Source organism: Marmota marmota, unplaced genomic scaffold (assembly GCF_001458135.2).
Source record: "Marmota marmota marmota unplaced genomic scaffold, marMar, whole genome shotgun sequence".
NCBI classification, from domain to species: domain Eukaryota; kingdom Metazoa; phylum Chordata; class Mammalia; order Rodentia; family Sciuridae; genus Marmota; species Marmota marmota.
Window position 1 is genome coordinate 14,925,208 of NW_025999853.1, and position 24,476 is coordinate 14,949,683.

Sequence of the window (24,476 nt, forward strand, 5' to 3'; positions counted from 1 at the left end):
TTCTCTCTCTTTCTTTCATTCCCTCTCCCTCCAATCTGGTGAACATCCACCTCCCCATCCCACATCCCACCCTGCTTATTTTCAGTCAGCATTCGCATATCAAAGAGAACATTCAGCCTTTGGTTTTTCAGGATTGGCTTATTTCACTTGGCATGATAGTCTTCAATTCCATTCATTAACCGGCAAATGCCATAATTTCAGTCTTCTTTATGGCTGAGTAATATTCCATTGTGAATATGTACCACTTATTTTTTATTTTGAGACAGGGTCTCACTAATTTGCTTAGGGCTTTGCTAAGTTGTTGAGGCTGGTCTACAACTTGCAATCCTATTGCTCAGTCTTCCAAGTCCCTGGGATTACAGGCATGTGCCACCATACCTGGTGATCAGAAAATATTTTAAAAAGTAAAATCTGCTCTTCAAGCAGAGTGAAGGGATGGGTAAGAGAAGACAATGCAGAATGAATTCTTTAAAAGTCATGTTATGTGCATCTACAAATATACCACAGGGGATTTCACCTTTATGAATAAATAAAAAGAAGTAAATATATATAAATAGATGAGCAAAAAGAAATCTAGTGGAGAAAGAAGAACAGAGGAGTGAAGGGAGGACGAGGGAAGAGGTCAGGGGAAATCATGAAATGAAATGGAATTCCATGCATGTAGGAGTTTATTGGGATGAACCCAACTACTACATATCACTATAAAGCTCTATTTTTTAAAAAAAATCTGCTCTTAAAAAAAGATAGTTGTCTTTGGGCTACTCAACAAAATGTGATACAAGTTTTGAGTACCAGAGCACACGTTTCAAAACTATATTTCAAAATCCTATGTTGGTCCTATCGGATATAACAGAACAGATCTGGCAATGTAGGTGGTCATGTGTTTCTTTTTTAGAAGTTACTTCGTAGCTGCAACTCAAATAATTGGTACCCTATAGTACGTGGCCTCCCTGCATTTGTGAGCCTGTCTGAGACTGAGTCCAACGTTCTTTGCATACTCCTAGAATCCACTGATTCCTGCAATAATCAGTTCCCTCGAAGGCTAAAGAGGGGGCTGGGTTGTGGCTCTGTGGTAAGCGCTTGCCTTGCATGTGTGAAGCACCACATAAATAAAAAAAATAAAGGTATTGTGTTATGTACAATTAAAAAAAAGGCTAAACAGGCTATTGAAAAGAACTATGTTACAGTTAGGTTTCAAAGACAATTGAGAAATGAAAGCAAAGCCATTGATTAAAAAAAATAAAAATGGCTCAGAAATCAGACATTTTCTTCTTTTTATCTTTGGCAGCCGGCCTGACAGTATCAGCTCCGAAGACAGTCTGGAGTTCTTTCTAGATGAAGACATTGACTTGGATCTGGTAACAGATGACATTTCTTGATTTATGGGTCATGTCTTGTAAAACACAGACGCCCATTTCTTTTGGAATTAGAATTTTCTATTCCATACATTTTCCAGAAGGAAATAGAATGTTGAAACCATTCTTCAATTGAATATATGGTCTATCCTTGACATCAGACCATCTATGAGAAATAAAATGTGCATCAGAAGGTATGCACCAGGCCCTGGGTTCAAAAGAAGAAGGTAATAATTTAGGGGAGATATATAATTTACAACCTTTCTGTGAAACAGATTCTTTCTGATTATTTATCATTTTATTCGGGCTTCAGCTATATTGGGTAGCTAAACCACAAAATAAATAGGCTTTCAACAAAATACTTCTGCAAAATTGATTTTGAGCTTACTTCACCTAAAATAGAACCACAGAAACTCAAAAGGAATTTTTTAAAAAAATCACCATTCTTTGTTATACCTAACACACCTGACCTGTCCTCCTTTCTATGTTGGAGGTGGGTACCAGGGATTGAATCCAAGGGTGCACTTAACCACTGAACCACATCCTCAGCCCTTTTCATTTTTTTTGTTTTGAGACAGGCTCTCCTTAAGTTGCTCAGGGCCTCACTAAGTTACTGAGGCTGACTTTGAACCTGCAATCCTCCATCAGTTTTAAAAACTGTGTTTAAAAACACATGACGTGGAATTTAGCATCTGGACCCCTTTAAAGTGCACAGTGCTGTCATGTTAGCTACATGTACATTGTACAACAAACCTCTAGAACTTTATCATCTTGCAGAACTGAAACTCCGAACCCATTGAACCACCTCCCTTTCCACTCTCCCCCAACCCCTGGCAACCATCATTCTTTCTGAGAGATTGGCTGCTTTAGATACCTCGTATAAGTGGAATTACATAGTGTTTGTTGTTCTGTGACTGGCCTATTTCACTTAGCATAATGTCCTCACATTCATCCATGTTGTAGCATAGGACAGGTTTTCCCTCTTTTTTAAGGATGAATAATATTCCTTTGTGTGTGTGTGTGTGTGTGTGTGTATATATATATATATATATATATATATATATATATACATTTCCCTTGTCCATTCATCCATCCATGGGCATTTCCGCCTCTTAGCTGTTGTAAATAATGTTAAACATGGATGTGCAGATATCCAAGTCATCTGTGTAAAAAAAGTAATATATATATATATATACTTATTCTTTAAAAAAGTAATATTTACTTAAAGTAATCTATACTTAATCCTAAAATTTTGGAAAACATAAAACAATTATAATGTGGGAAGAAAGTGACCTTCACTTAACCTCCATTTGCTCTCTTCTATTCCTCTCCCTTGCTTGGCCTTGGCCTCCTCTTCTACTACATCCCTCCTTCTTTTTTTCCTTGACCCTCCTCCTCTCTCCCTTTCCCTAATGGCTCTCATCTCTCCCGCAACACCCAAATGTCCTCTTCCTGAGACCCAGCTCTCACTTGGAGATAACATGAGGCACCTACTATTCTCTACCCCCCCTTGTCTCCCTCACAATCAGAACAGTCGCCATGGTTTGGCTCCTGACTTTCCCCTAGAGGCCCTGTGTTGAGGACTGGTCCCTGGCCTGGGGAGCAGTGGGGTGTGGTGGGGCTGGGGGAGAGGAGGCCACTTTTGTAAGTGAATTCTATTATCTGTTGTTGCTTGGTCAGGAGCCAGAGCTTTATTTCAAGGAACCGGAAGAGTTACTTCAAGTCCTCACAGAACTGGAAGAGCAGAATCTTACTTTGGTCCAATATTCCCAAGATGTAGATGAAAATCTTGAAGATGTAAAAAAAAGAGAAAAAGTCGTACATGATAAGGTGTAAGTCATTCAAAACAAGCAGGTTTAGATTTCTGTTAAAATTCCTGACCAGAGGCTTCCTGCGGGCTGGTCCTCACGGCTCCTTGGATTTAGGCTGGATTATTCATAGTAGTTCAACTAGTGGGCATAAAAAGCAGAAGCTGTGTTTTCACAGAGCAGACTGGCTTTTGCAAAATTTTGTCCCTACTTTCTTTCATTTGTCAAAGTACTTTTCCTTCTAATAATAAAAATAGTTTAGGGCACCAAAAACAATTAAAATGGTACCAGCTGTCTTATTTTGCCCAGTATAGTTTTCACCTTATCATCTGACCAGCCATCATTTCCTTAATTAAATCATGTTTTGGATGCTAATAAATGCATTTTCTCTGGCTGTGATTCAACATAATTTAATAATAATTTAATATTTAATATTGTATCATTTCATAGTATATTATCAATATGTCAGGGCTGTTCTAGAGGGATTTATGTCAGGAGAGGGAGATAGATGTAATAACTCACAAAATTCTTTCCTACCCTAAAATTGTATATTATTACAGTTTGAAAAAGAGCTTCAGGTCAGAGAGAATAGGCTTTTATATCTACCTATTATAAAAATATGTAGAACCTTCTTGGAACAGTTTTCTGGGCCTGAAGATGATAATCTTTTTAAATGACAGGTCACACTGCATTTAGCTTCAGAACAAATGTATTTGTTCAGAAGTAAGAAGCTAAGAACAGGTGAGCCAGGAGTTGCTTTTCCCATGTCTCCCCAGCTGTGCTGAAGGTCTCAGGTTTGAAGACCCTTGCACAGCAGGCGACACCACAGCTTGGGCTCTGCCACCCTCTATTTGTAGGACCAGAGGAAAACCACAAATGTAGGTGAGGGGGAGAAGATGCCTTTCTGGAAAGCAGCATTTAAATGAGCATTTCTTTTCCTCATTGAACCTTGCTGTGTGTACTTCAGCAAAGTCTTCAGTTTGGCTTGCTAGGCACAGGATATTGACACATGATTCAGAATAAGTGTCAAAGCCTCTGTTGGTTATCTCACCAGCCCACAAGTTACAGACCAGGCTCTTTCTTCTTTTGCAATAGAAATAGCAACATCGACTTCCTGGTAGAGCACAAGGAAATGCTTAAGGCTAACTGTGTGAGAGAAGAGGAAAAAGCAGCAGAATTGGAACTGAGGTCCAGGCTCTTTAGTTTTGGAGAATTTAATTCAGAAGCTCAGGTAATCGTTCTTATCCTATGGTAATTTTATTTTGTAATTATCTTTCCAGTATATGATAGCCAATTTACTAGGTAGGAATCATTCCAATTGGCATTGAATTTCCCTTAAAACGTTGCTCTAATTATTACAAAATATGACATCAAGGTTTCCCCTATAGATACATTTCTTTATGTCAGAGCATATACGTAACAAAGTAGTTCACTGCCTGTGATCATTTTGGTGGCAATTCAAGGAGCAAATGTATCTAATAGAGGAATAGAAAATTGGCCCAACACTGAGCCTGTAACAGAATTCAGCCTCTCTGGTGTTGAATAGAAACGCTCATCATCACAGCACATCATCACAGCACCTGTGACACATACTCATATACACTTATTTATTGACAGGTTCATCTCTCCTAACTGGCTGCAAGTCCTCAAGGGTCCTCTTATTATCCTTAGCTCAGTTCCATGTCCCCATAAAGTCCTTGCTCAATAAGTGTCTGTGGAATGAGTGATTCCATTAGTTTTGAGACCCACAGCAAATTCCATCTCACATTGGTTTCCTTGTAAAAACCTCAAGTGAAATAAAAAAAAAAAAGTCAAAGCTAACACGTGGGACTAATGTCATGTCTATGGCTATGAATCGATTTTTCAGACAGGTAGATTTGGGGAAACTGCATCAGAAATAGGTGACTATCCTTCCCAACCTATAGGTGGGCAGGGTTACAGAAGTGAAAACTGTTCATGGCTTCTTCACACATACATTCCGGAGGGTGTTACAGTGTCATGAGTTAAGGGGAGATGAGGTCATCATGGCTAGAGCAAGAGCTGTAGTGATAGCCACCTTCCAGTTCCTTAATGCTGTTTTTTATTAGCCATTTTTTAAGTGGTAAAATAAACATAAACTCCACCATTTAACCTTTTTAAGTGTGAACACAAATGGCACTAAGTATATCCTCATTGTGTAGCTATCACCACTATTTTCAGAAATTTTTCATCATTTCAATATAAAATTTAACATCTTAACCATTTTAAAATGTATAATTCGGGCTGGGGCTGTAGCTCAGTAGCAGAGCATTCACCTAGTATGTGTGAGGCACTGGGTTTGATCCTCAGCACCATATAAAAATAAACAAATAAAATAAAGGCATTCTGTTCATTTACACTACAAAAAAATTTTTTTAAATGTATAGTTCAGTAGTGTTTAGTACATCCCCACTATTTTACAACCAATCTCCAGAATTCTTTCATCTTGCAAAAGTGAAACGCTATACTCATTAACCACTGACTTCCCATTCCTCCCCTCCCCAGACCCTGGCAATACCATTCTCCTTTGTCTCTATAAATTGACACTTCTAGGGACCTCATAAAGTGGAAAGGCACAATATCTGTCCTTTGGTGTGAGCTTATTTTTCATTGTGTAATGTTTTTTAGGTTCATTCATGTAGCATGTACATTTCCTTTTAAGCCTGAAAAATAATCCATTGTATCTACATATTTTGTTTCCCCATTCATCTTTTGATGGACACTTGGGTCACTTCCACTCTTCAACTGGGTTAAGTAATTCTAAAACTGAGGGGCACGCAAAAAGTTTGATAAATGTGATATCTACCCCACCCCCATCCCAAGGCAACCCTTTCCATCGAAGTTGAAGGCAACTATGAAAAAAGAGGCATTTTCAATTCTCAACACTGAGGCAACCAGATCCCTAGAAAGAGCAGGGAGAATTGGTCTGAAAATTACTCTTTAGGATTATCCATAACATTTTGGTCACAAGTATAAATTTGACATCCATATCAAATTTTATTATGAGGCTAATAATCCTAGTCTCCCAGAGACAGAAGTGTGGGGTGGGGAAGAGGAGGCAGAACAGGAAAGTTGAAAGGGAAATTCCTTCCTTAGAATTCTCCTGTTTCTCCAACCCCATTCTGTCAGATCTCAAAATGTACAAAACACAATGAATAAATATAGTAGCACATAATATTTTTTCCAGTCAGGGGTCCTGTAGCATGCCTGTAATCCCAGCTACTCAGGAGCCTGAGGCAGCCTCCTGAACACAAGTTCTAGGCCAGCCTAGGCAACATAGGCCCTAAGCAACTTAATGAGACCATGTCTCAAAATAAAAAATAAAAAGGGCTGAGGATGTAGCTCAGTGGTAAAGTGCTTGCCTTGTAGTGCAGCCCTGGGTTCAATCCCCAGTACCACAAACATAAACAAAGTTTCTTTCCAGCTGAAACAGGTATAAGCAACACACCTAATTTTGATATTCATAAGTTAAAGTTACTTTGGAGCTATAACTGTAAAATGAATATTTTATTCTTTCAAAACTGCCAAATTAACTGTGCTCAAGCCACTAACATTTTTTCCTTGATTCAATTTTATTTTTAAAATGAAGATTTAAGTACAACATAACATTTTAAAAGTGCATAAATCATTAGTGTGCTTTCCAAGGAACCTCCTGTCCCCCAATCCCCGATGTCCTCCTCCAAGGTACTCTGTGCTGGGCCTGCCATCTGGTGGCAGTTCCAGGAATCTGGCTTACATGTCATTTTGTCACCCGTTGGCCTTTCTGCCTTTATTCTTTCTTTTGCCCTTTGGATCTGTTGGGCCAGGCCCTCAATCTCTTTTTCATATATAATTTATCTTCCTTAATCTCATTCCCTCTTATTTCTTAATGCTGTTCTTGTTATTTTAAGAACTTTTTTCTTGTCTTTTCTTTTTCTGTTTGATAATGGAACTTAAAAAAAAAAATGTGAGAGAAAAAAGATACCCTGAAATGTCACTATCCATCTGTTTCTTAAATTTGTAGGGGGTCTCATTTAGAAATGTCCATCAACCATTATTCTCCTATTAAAGTTGCTTTTTCTCAAAACGAATATTCAATATATATTTTAAAATACCATTTTTTGTTCTAATGATTTATATTCAAAGAATTTTTTAAAATATCATTTTTAGTTGTAGATAGGCACAATACTTTTATTTTATTTATTTTTATGTGGTGCTGAGGATTGAAAGTACCTCACACGTGCTAGGCAAATGCTCTACCACTGTACAACCCCAGCCCCAGCAAGAATGTTTGTTCATGTGCAGTGGTTAGTATTTCAGCCCCAATACGCTATTTTTTTCCTTTTATATTTTTCTGTATGTCTCCAAAGTTTCTAAATGGAATGTGCTGTTATATAAACAGGAAACATTATTTTAGAGAGAGGAGAAAAGGGGACTTTATGGAAAACAGAACTTTTTTTGCTTCGTTTACATTTTGTATTTCTCCAAGTTTTCTATAAAGATCATTTTAAATATAAATAAGAAGTATTTAGAGAGGGGGAAAAAAGGAGCTTTATGGTAAACAGGACCATGGAAGGGATCACTGAACTAGGAGGTAGGAGAGACAAGCTGTTAAGGTCCAGTTTAGTTCAGTTCTTTGCCTCAGTGCTGGTGGCTGTGCAGGGAACTTGCATTTCCAGGAGGGGTTTTCCAGGGCTCTAGGAGCCACGTCTGTCTTGAGTGTGTCATTTGTTTTTGGCTTTATGGTGATTCTCATCTTCTTGAGCAGAAGTGAGATTTGGGGCAGGAGGCTACCCAGAGAGTGGTTTACCTTGCCCAGCAGTTTCTTGAGGTCCCAGGTTAATGGTGGAGAAGGAGGAGGACAACTATCTTATGGTCCTAAAACAAGTTACCAACCAACTCAAGCATCTATCTCTATTAACAGTTAAAATGGCACAGTGGTGAAGTACAGGGATCAGCAAGGTTTGGCCTAAGCTTATTTAGACTGGAACATGGCAATAGCTTCCCAATGACAAGCATAGAAATTAATCTCCTAAAAGAGCTCTGGTAGGCCAGCAGCCTAGGAATCGGTTTTGCTTGCGAGAGAGAATGCATTCATTTACTCAACAAACATTAAGTGTATAGTGCTGTGCACAGTGCTGTTTTAAATATAAGTGTAAGCGTAAGAAGTTGCTCCTGCCTTTGCTTGCAGTCTAGAAGGGGGAGATAAGATATATACAAATAAACTGTCAGAATGATTATAGTTTTAGCCATTAAAATAGAATGATAGAATAAAAATGCATGTGGCAAAATGAATGATTACTTTTTATATCTAACTGTATTTTGAGAAAATCCAAAGTGTTGCTATGATGATCTGACTATATATTGTGATATAAATATCCTTGCTGCGTTTTCTCACTGACCTAGGTCATATTAACATTTTCCTTTATAAAAAGAAAACATTGAGGGACTGGGGTGTGTAGAACATACCTTTTAGTCCCCAACACCAATAAAGAATAGAAAGATATACATACTGGTATATGAAGGATTTTTCATTGTAACATAGTAAAATGGAATTTGATTTTATCAAATGAGCAACCAAATAGTGATGTGATGTTTCCTGCTTTCTTTTCTTTTCAATCTCAGGAAAAACTGATAGATTCACTTAGTAAAAAAATTAATCAAGTATATAAAGTCTGCATTGGAGATGCTGAGGTTGGCAGCCTGAATGCAGTTCAAAAGCTGGTCAAAGTAGAGTCTCGCCTGGTGGAACTGAGCGACCTCATCGAATCCATCCCCAAAGAAAGTGTGGATGCAATCGAGAGGATAAAACAGAAGGAACGGCGACAAAAGTATAGTCACTACCTATAAGTATATTGTTAATGAGAGACTGCTTTTGCTTGGATCGTACATTGAGCAAATCTCAGATGGCAAGGATGCCACATAGAGATGCACTGGAGGGGTCAAATCCAGCCTTACCAACCTCACAGAACTATTATTTGGTGTGGGAGACACTTACATCACATATTCTTAGGAAATAGAAGTTCTTATTACCAATGGTAATGAGCACTATGAAGGAAAGAACCCCGGGGAACAGTTTGGGATGGGCAAGTGGGTCATTTCAGCATGGAAACACGAATCTTCACAGAAGATCTGCACAGGAAGTACTCTGAACATTTCTTTAGAGCTGTCATGTGGAAGAACTGTACTTGTGGTAAAGGACACAAGGCACAGAATTAGGAGCCTTTCATTGGAAAACTATAGGAAGATAATTTAGGAAAGAATTGCTTGAAAAAGTCAGAGCCAGCCACACAAGTAGGGTTTCCCTCAGTGCATAACTGCCAACACTTACCCAGTAAGTCATTTATTCCTCAAAACAACCTCATAAAGCCTGTCCCTGAAACCCTCAACCCCCTATCCAATTGGGGCCTTTCAGGAAAACACGCTTATTTACAGATTTCTACACCAAGTTAAATAAGAATTTTAAGTACATACTGTTGATGCATTGATTATTATAGCAATATTGCCTGTGTACAGTGGCATGTAGGAATGTTTATAAGTGGGATAATGTTCATGTAGCAAAAAGCACACTGGGAGGCAGGATGGTACTACCACTCCAAGCATGGCCATGAAGCCTGGCTGTTGGGTTCAGTTCAGATCCAACTGTTTACAATGTTGCGATATTAGGCAGGCAGTATATTCTGTTTAGATTGTTTATCTGTCAAATGGCAGTAATAATGGCACTTATAAGGTTGATGTGAGAATGAATCCATACAAAAGCAGCAAACATGCTTGGCACATACTACTTGCTTGGCATATACTACTATGTACTACATTACTGGTGTATGGGGAATATTGTTTCTCCCATATAAAAGTGAAGTCTAGAATATATTAAGGTGAACCTAATGAGATCTTATTGAATATAAAGCAAACATAAAAATCTAAATGGAGGATCATTTTCTCTAAGGTGACCTCACTATGCATGTTCTCTACAGTAGCAAATGTATTCTCTTTAAAGTGCAATTACAACTTATTTGCAGCAGTGATACACAAATCAAATTCCAATTATTTTCATTTGTATTAATAATGATTTTACTTGATTTTCTCCATGGTTTCAAAGTACCTAGCATAACACCCAATTCTGGATTAAAAAGTGTTTTGTATGTCAAGTTTATATACAGATATATCAGTATATCGTCTTACACTTTGGATACAATCATACAAGTTCATAAAGCAACTAGCACTTGGTGCCTATTCTGCACCAAGCTGTGTACTAGACTATTTCTATTTGAATCTTTTTCCTCACAAAAACCCTAAAAGAGAGTAAGATAAATAACATTTATTGGTCTTATTTCAAGAATATCACGCTTTTGTGGTGTACATAGAATTATATACACTTGTGATCTATATAGTCTTCTTGATGTTATACTTAAGTAAAAAGGTTTTAAAAGATAGACAAGGGATAGCTGGAAGTTAATTTAAGTGGCTATGGTTCAGAAAGTGCTGCAATAATAGTGGAATGCTGAGAATGCTTGGCTTTTAGACCAAGGTCTAGGTAGATTTTACTTGTTCCATAATGAGGAAATGGAATTTCTTCCCACTTGTAAATAGGATTTCTTCTTCATATCTACCTGAACATTCAAAAGCCATCTTTTTTTTATTGGTAGTTGTTGATGGACCTTTATTTTATTCATTTATTTATATGTGGTGCTGAGAACAGAACCCAGTGCCTCACAAGTGCAAGGAAAGGGCTCTACCACTGAGCCACAACCCTAGCCCGCCAAAAGTCATTCTATGGGAATCTCATATTTAGACAATTCATTGCCAAATAGTAATTATGTATATATCTTTACTTTCTGTGGACTTTAGAGTACTTTATACAAGAATGTTCTTCCCTTCCTGTGACAGGTTGCGTGAAGAGAAAATGAGAGAAAAACAAAAGTACCAAGAAGAAAGGCTAAAAGCTGCTCTGGAAAGAGCTGTAGCACAACCAAAGAAAAAGGTTTGTGTTTTGCTGTTAACAAGTCCAGCTGTATCAGTACGTGAATGCCTCTGTGGTACAAAAATAAAATACCTTACTCTTCTAATTTATCCAGGCTGAATTCCAGTGAAATTACCTTTCTTGCTCTCAGTTTCAATTCATCTCACTCTGGTTGTTATTTTTTAGAACTCAAATTTTCCCTAAACCTCTCCTGGTGGTAACATCTCCAAAAACCAGCAATAACACTGGTGTTTAAGAAGATAGTAAACAGTTTTCTGAAATTTTTGTTCAAAAAGATTTCTAAATGATGGGCAAGAAAGCAATCTTGTCTAACCACGGAGGAAGCATGAAGTGCTATGGCACTTAGTTAAAAATGAAATGTTGGCCTCCAACATGGTACTTTTTCTAGGATGGCCATATTGGAACCACATGCTGTTTGATGGCTTTACCCAAATCTTCCCACTTCCCTATAAATCCTTATCACTTTGACTTCTGCATTCTGCTACTAACTTTGCCTAATATGCTGAACATCCACTATGTTATGAATGCCTTTTAACTATGATTATTTAGCATTTTAAACCACAATATTCCATATGATTCCAATATAAATCTAGTTTATATTAGCATTTTACATATTCCAACAGAAAATGGTTATGCTACAGAACATTAAGTAGTTTTTCTTTTGTTTCAGATGGGAAGACGACTTACCTTTCGTTCACAACCTCCATCTGGTAGCAAACATGATCTAATTTTCATCAAAGATACAAGAACAAAATCACTGGAGGAAGAATATTTTTTTGGTTGAATAGGAGCAGTAAGACATTTTATTACCAGAATGTTTTACATAAATTTTATAGATTTTGGCTTTCATTAATGGCAAATCTTGTCCCACATAATGTCCTAATCAATTCAAGGAAGGTAGGGTCACATTCTATAGGATATGGTAGTAGGAATGAGAGTTTTTGTAGCTTTTTATTATTCATATTGTTTTATATAGCTAAACATTTATATCTATATTTTGAGTTGTCTCAGTTGAGGATACATATCCCAAATTAGTTAGTTGAATTACTATTAAAGTATAATAATGGCTCGTTTCTGACAAAATGAGAATTTAAATGATGTATTTTCTCAACATATCTATAGGGAAGCACATAGCATACTGTTATTACTACAGAATATACATTTAACAATGTAAAACTAAAACAAATGAGAAGTTTTGAGGGGTTTAAAACTTAAGAGAAATCTACTAGATTATGGTCTCAGAATATAACCATGAGGCTGATTTTTTGTTTCATATGAATTTCTGTTCAGAAAACTTTATTCTCTTAAATGAACAAAGCATATGCCTCCCACCTAAATGTCAGATCACGATTTCTGTTGTGCCCTATCTCCATTCATTGTAATTTTCAGACGATGTTTCAAGTTCAGCTATAATACGTGCATTATTTAGCTTACATTGATACAGAATTAACACTGTTTTATTAAATAATAGTCTATATTAAGAAAATGTTTAACTTTACACGTTAAGTGGCTCAAAAACTTTGCTTTAAAAGGTCCGTTAATATATAACAAGAAAAGGGCTGAAATTCACTTTCATAAAAAATTCTGAAGTATATAAATAATTATCCCTTATAGAAAAAAAAATAGTATTGGGCTTATAGAAGAAAACCAACTTGGAATATAAAGTTTGGTGGCTTTTTAAAGCATTAGTTCTGTGAATCAACTTTCAACTATTTCAACATTTGAGCTTTGCATGTAAATATCTGCATATAAATAGTTCACAAGTCAAGCTGAAAAACAAAAACAAGTCTTTATTGTCTAGAAATATATATAAAGAAATCCCCATGAAAGGTGCTATTCTCTCATCTCCCCATCTTCTTCCTCTTCTTCAACACCTCTGATATAAAGGACATTATTACACCTGTAAATAGAAACAGTTCATTTAGTCGTTTCAACCAAAAATTGTATGATCTGAAATACTGTTGCTAGATTTTTTCATTATGAAAATACTGCATGCTAAATTTACTTACTATGATTCTTGCTCTTAAAAAAAAAAAAAAAGTTTCACTTAGATTTGTTAAAAAGCCTGCTTAATTATGGTACTTATTTTTTTACCATGTGTTTGTCTTAATGACATTTTCATAAAATAATTACTAAAATTTGGAGGCTTGCTAGTACTAGAAAATGAGTACACCAAAAATCTTTTAACAACCAGACTTAACTAAAATTCAAAACTAAGTTCCTGCAACTAAAGTCAATGAAAAAGATTACATCTATGAGCCAGTAAATGTAATATTAACACTAGAAAAAACTTGAGGATGAATAGCTCTGAAGTATTTAAATCTTACCTTTGACAAATTTTAACAATATCAAAGTCTAGTTGTAGAATATTATGTTAAATTAAGTGATTAAAACAAAGTAATTCAAATTGAGGTGCTAATTCTAATGCTCACCACCAACTCCTTACATATACTACTGCTGTTTATTACCTTATTAAAACTTCACCAAGATGTCCAGACAATGCTCCATCTATGTACTCTTCTGTATTTGCAAGCTTTAAATAAAAAGAAATATATTAGTTTAGTTGCATAGGAGGAAAACACTGTAACACACCTAATATTGGTGAGAGAACTTATTAACTGAGACCTTTCTATGCCAACAACTCAAATTTACCTATAATTAATAATTAGAAGATGGCCTTTTTATCACTACTGTACTTTTTGGTTTCTCTATAAACAGTCAATAAAATTAACATTCATGAATGTGGAACTAATATGTAATAAAGCTTGTTTCAACAGAAGTTGTTAAAACTTTCAAGTTATGTAGTATTTCTTTATATTTCTTTCTTTCTATTAAATATCAAAAGAGTATAATCAAAGAAGGCACTCTCCAATTTATAAGTTGTAATTTATAAGTTTTCAGAAAATTCAGTTCTAAAGTAGCAGACATTAACTTTTCTCAGAGTAATAACATTATAAATCATACTGAGATGTTCAAATGGGTATACAAATGCTGTGGTTAATATAATCAAAGAATTGAGTAAGAATTTTGAAAATATTTTTATTTACTAGTAAACAGGGAAAAACAAGTTGTTGAGATTAAAGAGTTGAGTTAGGAATGACCTTTGCAGTTATTTCAGGGAACTCATATTTCTAATTTTAAATCAAAATTTTTAGATTTTTTTTTCACTTATAGGTTATATACTTTACTTGTAATTAAAAAAAAAAAAATCACCACCAGGGCCAACTAAAGCTCACAAAAGGAATAAGAACAGAGAGAAGTAGTTTCCTCTACAAGTGGGCAAGGGAAAGAAAAATAGGGTTTTAAGAGAATGTGTAACAAGGGATTTAAGACATTTTAATGAATTAATCCTATTGCTAGATATTACTGCCTCTCTTGTAGAAAACAAAAAGCAACAAATAACCCCCTGTACTCAGAGAATATGGTTTCATTTGAACCATATGGCTGTTGAGACAATTCATTTATACATAACAGTTATCAGAAATAATTAAGAGCTCTGGGTATGGTGGCACCTGCCTGTAATCCCAGAGGATGGGGAAGCAGGAGGATCGTGAGTTCAAAGCCAGCCTCAACAAAGGCACAGTGCTAAGCAACTTAGTGAGATGTTGTCTCTAAATAAAATATAAAATAGGGTTGGGGATGTGGTTCAGTGGTCGAGTGCCCCTGAGTTCAATCCCTAGTACCCTCCCCCCAAAATATTGAGAGCAATTTTTTAAAAAGATGATTATTTTTAGCATATTCTCCAACATTTAGTTTCTATATTACACAACAATGCTCCAAAGGCTTTCCATCATTTAGTAAATTCAAAGCTCTTACCGCTGCTTACAAGGCTCTCCATTGCTACTATTCCAACCTAACTTTCTTTCTCTGCTCTGACATTATTACTGTACTTTGAATACAACAAACACACCCTTGCCCACAGGAGATTTGCTCTTGGCTCAAACTGGGATGCTCTTTCCCTAGCTATTTGAGTTGCTAATTCTGATCTTGGCTTCATTCACTTCCCCAGAGACACTATCCTATCTAACATGGCATGCTCTGTCACCCTTTTTCTGCTTTTTCTTTATAGTGTCTATAATACCTGATATTATATTACATTATCATCTCTCACCACTAAAACAAACTTTTCAGAATAGGGACTTTGTTTTATTTATTGGTACATTTACAATATCAGAAAAATAATGGGTACTCAATAAAATTTTTAGTGAGTGAATAAACTCAAAAGCTGATATCAACATGGTTCAGATTCATGTTTCTAGCAGGCTTACTAGGAAGCTACATTAAGTCCAAGACCAAATATTAAATGATGATATTATTTATTCTTCTTTTCTAATGAGTATAGTTTCCGTAACATAAAACACTCTTTTAAATTGTACAACTCAGTTGTTTTCGGTATATTCACAAAGTTGTGCAACAAACATCACTAATTCCAGAATGTTTCATTATAATGGGTATGCTTTTTGGACTTTTCTATAGCTTTGGTAAATGACTTCCGTTTCAAGAGTTTTCCAGACCAAATCATGCCCTATAAGAACTCTGAGGCTCTTACCATCACCTATTCAGATGGTATACGTTAAGGAAAACCTTAGCTCTGCCTACCTAAGTACTCCTGCTAAGACTATTTATAAGAATAGAATACTTAGGGTTGGGGATGTGGCTTAGTACTTAGACTCACCACATCTAAGAAACATTCAAAAACCTGGTTGGAAACTACAGCTAAATAACATGACCAAAAATAAAAAATAATTAAGATGGGCAAAAGACACAATTAGGCATTTCTCCAAGGATAAACAAAGGCCAATAAACAAATGAAAAAGTGCCCAAAAAGAAATGCAAATCATAATGATAAATCATTTCATATCCATTAAGATAGCTATAGATGAACACATATATATATATATATATACATATAAATGTACATATACAGATATGCATATTAGTGTACACACACACACACACACACACAAAATAAACCTCATAAAATTAATAGGTGGCAAGGATATGGATAAACTCAAACCCCTATACAGAGCTGATAAGAATGCAAAACCACGCATGCAGCTGCTGTGGAAAACAATATGGTAATTCCTCTAGAAATTAAACATAAATTCCACTTCTGGATGTGTACCCAAAAAAACAAGACTTGAACAGATATTTATACATCCAGTTCACAGTTCAAAACAGCTAAAGGTGAAAATATCCGAGGTATCCATCTATAGGTCAGAGAATTAAAATGTGATATATCCATACAGTGGACTATTAGTCACAAAAAATGTATTAAGCTAAATGAAACAAGCCAAACAGAAAATGACAAATACATTTGTCCCTTGGAATCTACAGAGGTGGTTCCAGAATCCACCTGCCACAGATCTGAGGATGCCTAAGTCCCATACATAAGCTTAGAATTTGCATATAACATGCATATCCTCCATATATTCTGCATATCTTACATATACCTTAAGTCACCTCTAGATTACTTATAATACCTCACACAATGTAAATAGTTATTATACTCTGTTTTTTGTGGAATAATGACAAGGAAAAATGTCTGTACATAATCAGTACAGACTCAATTTTCCCCTAAAATATTTTCAATCTGCAGTTGACTGAATCTGCAAACATAGATATGGAACCCAGAGATACAGAGGGCTGACTAAATTGTATAAAGACAGTGGTTAGCAGGGGCTGGGCAGGGGGACAGAGGAATGACGGGTTATTTTTTAACGGGTATAGATGAAAAAGTCCTAGATATAGATGATGGTGATAGCTATATAACAATGAATGTATTTAATGCCACTTGATTATATATTTGAAAATGCTTTAAATGGCTAATTTTTAATATATATTTTACTGCAATTAAAAAATTGGGGTTGTGGCTCAGTGGTAGAGTACTTGCTTAGCATGTGAGAAGCACTAGGTTAGATTCTCAGCACCGCATACAAGTAAATGAATAAAATAATGGTCCATCAACATCTAAAAAAATATTTTTAAAAAATTAAATTACAAAAAAACCCCCAAAAAACAAAACCCTGGTTAAATCATTTATGGAAAATAATTCAACAGACAAGTATTCAGGTTATCAATTCCCCTGGCTGATCCATATTTTCAATGAAGAAGTGCTTTTATTGGTTTACTTTGGTGTTGTGCCTTTAGCCCTTATTAAAAGATTGAAGAATTTCACTTTAAAATTTTATTTCAGAGCTGAAAAATTTTGCTTCCTAAAGTAAACTAGTGTGCTTCCCTAATAGTATTGATTCAAATGTCAAAGTGCTTCTCACTTTGTAACTATTAAGAGTAAAATCTGTGGCTGAATTTTGATTTAATCCCATGTCTTTCACCTAGCATATCACAGACATTCTCCCTAACCTTTACTTTATTCTTGAATTTTGCTTATGTTTGTCGATTTAATTGTAAGTACTCTTATTAGTCACATCAGAAATAAGGCAAAGAAATTTAGAAACTTCTTGAGAAATAAGGCAAAGAAAATTATAAATAAAATTTTATGAACTTTATAACTCTTTAGCTTACCTGCATGTTCATATAGCCATCTACAGATACCAGGTAGCCCTTGTATTCCATTCCCCACTTGAGTTTCACCATCACTGGCTTTCCTGTTAATCCATTGAGGAAAGGTTTGGGATTGAGGGGTAAACTCTGTGCAAAGAACAACAACAACAAAAAAAAGATTTAACTGATTCTTTTCCCTTAGCTCAGCTTCCATCATCTACTCTACAAATTATCAATATTTCATATATCCACATGAAGCAGACTCTTGAATTCCTATTTTCATTTGTATTTATTGAAAAGCATAAGGAAAATTTAAATATCCAGTTAGCCAATTTCACCTTCAAATCATCAAATAAAAATATTCATTAGGTGCTTAAGAAACAATGAATACCTGCAATATTCCTGTTCCAAGCTCTAAAGAAACAAAGTAACAGCACTAAACACACACAAAGACAGAGTCCCTGCCCTCTTGGGGGGGGGGGGTGGTGGTGGTGGTAAAGATAAACAGTTATATTGCATATTGCAATGTGCCCTACATATACATAAATCATTCATAAATATATATATATTGCAATACTGCAATGTTGTGCACAAGGGTACCAAACCAATCCAGGGATGAAAAGAAATGTAAAGGGTGCCCAGAATAAGTTATGAGGTTATTTCCAGGGGGAAAAAGTCCTGTTCCAGACAAGGAAGGCCACCTTTGTAAAAGTAGGGAAGTCAAACAAGCTAATCTCAAGAAGACATAAGAATATGGTATTGTCAGTGAAAGCTCCCAATACAAGACTTCAGAAGAAAGCAAGGGGGCAGATTGTGCTTGATAGCCTTTCACTTTAATTCTGAGAGCTAATTTGACTTTCTATCTTTAGTAGTGTTTCTTAATGCAATCGCTTTAAAGTTCACTTATTCTACAAACCACTAGTACTCCCAGTGACCTCAGACAGCATCTCATCATTTTATCCATCATCTCCATAAAACCTAGCTCCTAAACCCCTCAGGTTCAGCGTGATCTCAGAGGACCTGCGCAGTAACCTACTAAAGGGTCTCCAATTTAATATTCATGAAGTCAGTATTTTAAAAGCATATATCAAACAATGTATCTCTGTTTAAAATGCTTCAATGACTTCCAATTGCTCTCGGAGTGGAATCCAACCTCTTAATATAATCTTATTCTTGTTGTTAATGGTAGCTTTCTGTCAGTTCTTCTACTTGGTCAAGCTTGCATTCAGGCCGTAGTGCCTATGCTCCTTTTCCCTGTGCTTGGCACACTCTTCCTCCTGCTATCCAGGTTAAATTTCACCTTCTAAGGAGGCCACTCCTGACCAGCCAATGTAACCACTCAAAGCATTCTGTCTGCTTCCTTCTTAGCGCTTACTTTAATTGCAACTATATTTTTCTGCACAGACTGGGATTCCCAGTATCAAGGAATGAAAGCGGATTCCGGGGTATTGCAGGTGAGAAGTAAAAACCCGCTTCCGTTTTACCGAGACCCTGTAATCCCAACCAACCAGAATAGCTCACACCGGGATGCAAAGGGGCAGGAGGAGGCAGGGGATCTCGTGGGGGAAGGGCATAGGAAGGAGGGCGTGCATCTGCACCCCCAGAGCAGGGAGAAAAAGCGGGCAACCCGGTGCGCGGAGCCTCACGCGGATGAATGGAAAGCGCGCGAAGCACCACCAGGCCCGGCGAGGCTGATCGCCCTCCCTCTCGGGCAGTTTTCTTGCTCCTTACCATCGCGAATACCGGCGAATGCTGCTGGCTACTCGCCGCCGACCCAGCTGTAACCCGTCCCTCGTGCCTGGAGCAGCTAACCGAGGGCCCGAACCGCGGAGCTCCGGGAGAAATGGCCGCCAAATAGCATCGCAACCTTTCACCTCTCACCACGGTCCTCCCGGCTGCTCTGATTGGACGAAAAGAAATGCGTGCTGATTGGAGGAGGTGGCGGGGCAGTGTCTCCTAGCAACCTGCGGCGAGGCGTCGGTGGCCGGCGGAGGGCCGAGTGGAATTCTGCAGGGCTGGGTCCTGGAGACCGCTGGGCGTTCGCGTTGGCGACCCTGCCTGGAGTGGGCGGCTGGGAGGTGCTGTGCTCCCCGTGGAGCGGACGTGATCTCTCGTCAGCTGAGATAATGACGGCTTACTCTGTCCTTTTACCACCGAGAGCTAGTTCCGGGCTCGCGAGTTCCTTCTTCATCTCCCCCAGAATCCGTGTGTTGCGGGGCGCCTCTGCCACGGCCCTCCGTCTCCCCGAAAGTTCTCCACACTAGAATGCCCACTTGGCCATTTTAAGGTGGGAGGAGCAAGACTAGACAAGGGGAGGTGAGACGCACCGAGGAGAGTCGGGCACTGTCTTGGTTGTAGACGAGTCTAGAACGCGGTGTGACGGGCTCCGGGTGGTTCTTTTGCGTCGCCAGCTGAGAGCCGGCTTGGTCTGTGGACCTGCGTTTGTAATTAAGGACCTGGGGAATATTGCACTACCAGGAGTAAGGTATCAATTACGCTTGTCTTTCCCATAATCTTAGTGTTTCGGGCAATTGACTCACTTGATCTGAAAAGCAGTGCCATTCTTGGAGAATGCTGCCTTGGGGGACTATCGCTTTTTAGCAGCTTTAAGGAGTTAGATTGAGCAATGAATGAGTCGTTTTTTTCTGGAGGCATTACAGAGCAGAAAGAGTTTGGAGGCAACGTGTTGGGCAGTGTCCTAACCCCCTGAGGTTTTGTTCCTCAGCTGTATCCTGGCTCTAAAAAGTAATGCCATCCTTAAAGTGTTGTGAAAATTAAATAATGTAAAGGCGATTAAAACTGCTGGGCTAAGGGCTCAGTAGGTGTTGTTATTTTAGTATTGTCCATATAAATTTTGAAGAAGACTGACAAGACACAGTAATTTTTAGTCTACACCAGTTTTTGAAAATGTTTACCCCAAGGTTCAGTGGATTTTTCTCTTAGTGTCAATCATTCATAAATCTTCAGCCTTTTTATGGATTTTAGTGCCTACTCTTCCACAACAGTTTGGAAACCTTTCTGAGGAAAAGGGAACCAAAACATGTTCTCCCATGTTCTGTTAGGATGTTTCATGTAATTTATCGTATTTATATCCTCATGGTAGACAGGCACAGTGGTGCATGCCTATAATCCCAGCAATCTGGAAGCTGAGGGCTGCCTTAGGAGGATGGCGAGTTCAAGGCCAACCTGGACTACTTAGTAAGACCCCTTCTCAAAATGAAACAAAAAGGACCAGTGACGTGGTTCAGTGGTAGAGTATTTGCCTAGTGTGTATGAGGCCCTGGGTTCAATCCTGCACCACTAAAAAGAAAACAAAACAACAACAAAAATGCTTACAGTACTTCAAGGTAGGTATTATTATCCCCATTTTGTAGGTGAGACAGGTTTAGAGAGGTTACATATTCTTGCTGAAAGATATGTAGAAGGTAAAATAGCTCCAATACCTACAACTTTTGTTTACACCAATGTTGTCTACCCTAAAAGATGTTTGAGTACAAATGTAGAGAAATACAAATATTAATATAGAATGGTAAGGATAGAGTTTAGAGTTTTCTTTTTGAAATTCATCATCTTCCTTTTATTTATTCTCATAATCTCAGCCTCTTATTGTTCTATGATTATGGTCAGAATTAATCAGAGTAGGTTTAAGGGGAGAAAAACTCAAGATTTGTGTGTTTTCTGTCTGGTAGAAGTTTTGTGCATATTATGTCAAATCTGAACGATGGTAGTATTTTTTTATTTAAAAAAATATGACTCAGAAATACATTTTCTTCTGCAGATCATATAGCCACTAGCTCTAGATTAGAATTCAAGTCTTTTTGCTGTTTTAAAACCCACTGCACCACTATACAGAGAAAATCATGCCTTAAAGGTGTTATGGTTAGAAGCCAAGACTGTCTGAAATTAAATCCTGGCCATGTGTGAGTTGTCTTTGCTCCAGTTTCCTCATTAGTAGACATAATAATGATGGCACCTATCTTACAGGTCTGCTGGGTAGCATGCAGTATTTGTAGTGCTGTGTCTCCTGATGCTGAGCAGTTTCAGTAATTAGGCATGGGCAAGCGAGCAGGTTCATGGACCACCACACTTAACCAGGGGGACTGCTGCATTCCCACAGGAAGAGGGACCTGCTTATTTTCTGTTTGTTGTTCAAAAAGTTCTGGGTCCTTGGTTCTGTGCCGCAGTCTGGCAGGGCACAATCAGGAGCCATTGCAATTGGATCTTACCCGTCACTGACTACCGGTCCAGTATACAGCCACACCTGTGGAGAGGTCTTTGTACCAGCAGGGGGGGGGTGGTGAGGTTCTTTGCCTCACCTCTGTTGGCCCCCAAATTTTAGCTGGACGATCATGACAAGCAGAAGGGAGGAAGATACACCAAGCCAATTGACGGCTCCTTTTGGAAAAATTGTACCACCGATGACGTCATCAGCAAAAATACCCCAACACTACCACAAGTCGCTGCACCAACAGATAGTTCACAATGCATACAGGTGAGTTCACAGTGTGTCCAGGCAAGTTCTGCAAGCAGTTCAGTGATGGCTATTGCAGAAGCTGTAGATTGGTTTTATCTTTGACTTCACCAGCACTGGGATGAAGATAGGAATTCTGGCAATAATGGCTAAAGAAAAAATTATGTAACATTACAGAAGGCACTAAAAGAAAACAATTTTCTTAACAATTTACATTGTCTTCACCGGCACTGGGATGAAGATAGGAATTCTGGCAATAATGGCTAAAGAAAAAATTATGTAACATNGTGTTTCTTAATGCAATCGCTTTAAAGTTCACTTATTCTACAAACCACTAGTACTCCCAGTGACCTCAGACAGCATCTCATCATTTTATCCATCATCTCCATAAAACCTAGCTCCTAAACCCCTCAGGTTCAGCGTGATCTCAGAGGACCTGCGCAGTAACCTACTAAAGGGTCTCCAATTTAATATTCATGAAGTCAGTATTTTAAAAGCATATATCAAACAATGTATCTCTGTTTAAAATGCTTCAATGACTTCCAATTGCTCTCGGAGTGGAATCCAACCTCTTAATATAATCTTATTCTTGTTGTTAATGGTAGCTTTCTGTCAGTTCTTCTACTTGGTCAAGCTTGCATTCAGGCCGTAGTGCCTATGCTCCTTTTCCCTGTGCTTGGCACACTCTTCCTCCTGCTATCCAGGTTAAATTTCACCTTCTAAGGAGGCCACTCCTGACCAGCCAATGTAACCACTCAAAGCATTCTGTCTGCTTCCTTCTTAGCGCTTACTTTAATTGCAACTATATTTTTCTGCACAGACTGGGATTCCCAGTATCAAGGAATGAAAGCGGATTCCGGGGTATTGCAGGTGAGAAGTAAAAACCCGCTTCCGTTTTACCGAGACCCTGTAATCCCAACCAACCAGAATAGCTCACACCGGGATGCAAAGGGGCAGGAGGAGGCAGGGGATCTCGTGGGGGAAGGGCATAGGAAGGAGGGCGTGCATCTGCACCCCCAGAGCAGGGAGAAAAAGCGGGCAACCCGGTGCGCGGAGCCTCACGCGGATGAATGGAAAGCGCGCGAAGCACCACCAGGCCCGGCGAGGCTGATCGCCCTCCCTCTCGGGCAGTTTTCTTGCTCCTTACCATCGCGAATACCGGCGAATGCTGCTGGCTACTCGCCGCCGACCCAGCTGTAACCCGTCCCTCGTGCCTGGAGCAGCTAACCGAGGGCCCGAACCGCGGAGCTCCGGGAGAAATGGCCGCCAAATAGCATCGCAACCTTTCACCTCTCACCACGGTCCTCCCGGCTGCTCTGATTGGACGAAAAGAAATGCGTGCTGATTGGAGGAGGTGGCGGGGCAGTGTCTCCTAGCAACCTGCGGCGAGGCGTCGGTGGCCGGCGGAGGGCCGAGTGGAATTCTGCAGGGCTGGGTCCTGGAGACCGCTGGGCGTTCGCGTTGGCGACCCTGCCTGGAGTGGGCGGCTGGGAGGTGCTGTGCTCCCCGTGGAGCGGACGTGATCTCTCGTCAGCTGAGATAATGACGGCTTACTCTGTCCTTTTACCACCGAGAGCTAGTTCCGGGCTCGCGAGTTCCTTCTTCATCTCCCCCAGAATCCGTGTGTTGCGGGGCGCCTCTGCCACGGCCCTCCGTCTCCCCGAAAGTTCTCCACACTAGAATGCCCACTTGGCCATTTTAAGGTGGGAGGAGCAAGACTAGACAAGGGGAGGTGAGACGCACCGAGGAGAGTCGGGCACTGTCTTGGTTGTAGACGAGTCTAGAACGCGGTGTGACGGGCTCCGGGTGGTTCTTTTGCGTCGCCAGCTGAGAGCCGGCTTGGTCTGTGGACCTGCGTTTGTAATTAAGGACCTGGGGAATATTGCACTACCAGGAGTAAGGTATCAATTACGCTTGTCTTTCCCATAATCTTAGTGTTTCGGGCAATTGACTCACTTGATCTGAAAAGCAGTGCCATTCTTGGAGAATGCTGCCTTGGGGGACTATCGCTTTTTAGCAGCTTTAAGGAGTTAGATTGAGCAATGAATGAGTCGTTTTTTTCTGGAGGCATTACAGAGCAGAAAGAGTTTGGAGGCAACGTGTTGGGCAGTGTCCTAACCCCCTGAGGTTTTGTTCCTCAGACGCAAATAGTTTTTCCTCAGATGTGAGCGGTTTTTCTTCCGTCTCACTCATCTCCAGGGACAGGCAACTTAAAACAAAAGTGAAGCAAAACAAAAGAGGAATCTTAAAATGGCTACCCATCCTCTTGCCCTGCCCTCAGGGGCGAGCAGTTTACCTTATCACTTACCCTCAGTCGCTCCCCGTGCGAGCCACCAAATGCCGCAGTCTGGCTGGGCACA

General features: G+C 38.8%; 2 protein-coding genes across 3 annotated transcripts in view; one reads left to right on the top strand and one right to left on the bottom strand.

Annotated features, from left to right (window-relative positions):
* The window catches only part of Ccdc38 (coiled-coil domain containing 38), a 39,777-nt gene extending 27,719 nt beyond the window's left edge, over positions 1-12,058 (top strand). The window contains exons 9-14 of the mRNA XM_015482586.2: positions 1,289-1,358; positions 3,036-3,187; positions 4,259-4,394; positions 8,786-8,991; positions 11,048-11,141; positions 11,812-12,058. Of these exons, the coding sequence (XP_015338072.1) occupies positions 1,289-1,358; positions 3,036-3,187; positions 4,259-4,394; positions 8,786-8,991; positions 11,048-11,141; positions 11,812-11,925 (772 nt within the window). The 3' untranslated portion in view covers positions 11,926-12,058. The remainder of the gene's footprint in view (positions 1-1,288; positions 1,359-3,035; positions 3,188-4,258; positions 4,395-8,785; positions 8,992-11,047; positions 11,142-11,811) is intronic.
* An 853-nt stretch (positions 12,059-12,911) lies between these two features.
* Snrpf (small nuclear ribonucleoprotein polypeptide F) lies at positions 12,912-23,389 on the bottom strand. Of its 2 annotated transcripts, none has more exons than XM_015482919.2 (4): positions 23,264-23,389; positions 17,667-17,792; positions 13,610-13,674; positions 12,912-13,041 (listed from the first exon to the last, which is right to left on the bottom strand). In XM_015482919.2, exons 1-4 carry the CDS (start codon positions 23,264-23,266, stop codon positions 12,975-12,977), a joined length of 261 nt encoding a protein of 86 aa, XP_015338405.1. In that variant the 5' UTR covers positions 23,267-23,389; the 3' UTR covers positions 12,912-12,974. The 2 variants fall into 2 exon arrangements, with proteins under 2 accessions (XP_015338405.1, XP_015338404.1); XM_015482918.2 differs by lacking the exon at positions 23,264-23,389 and adding an exon at positions 19,377-19,534.
* Positions 23,390-24,476: the final 1,087 nt, after the last annotated feature.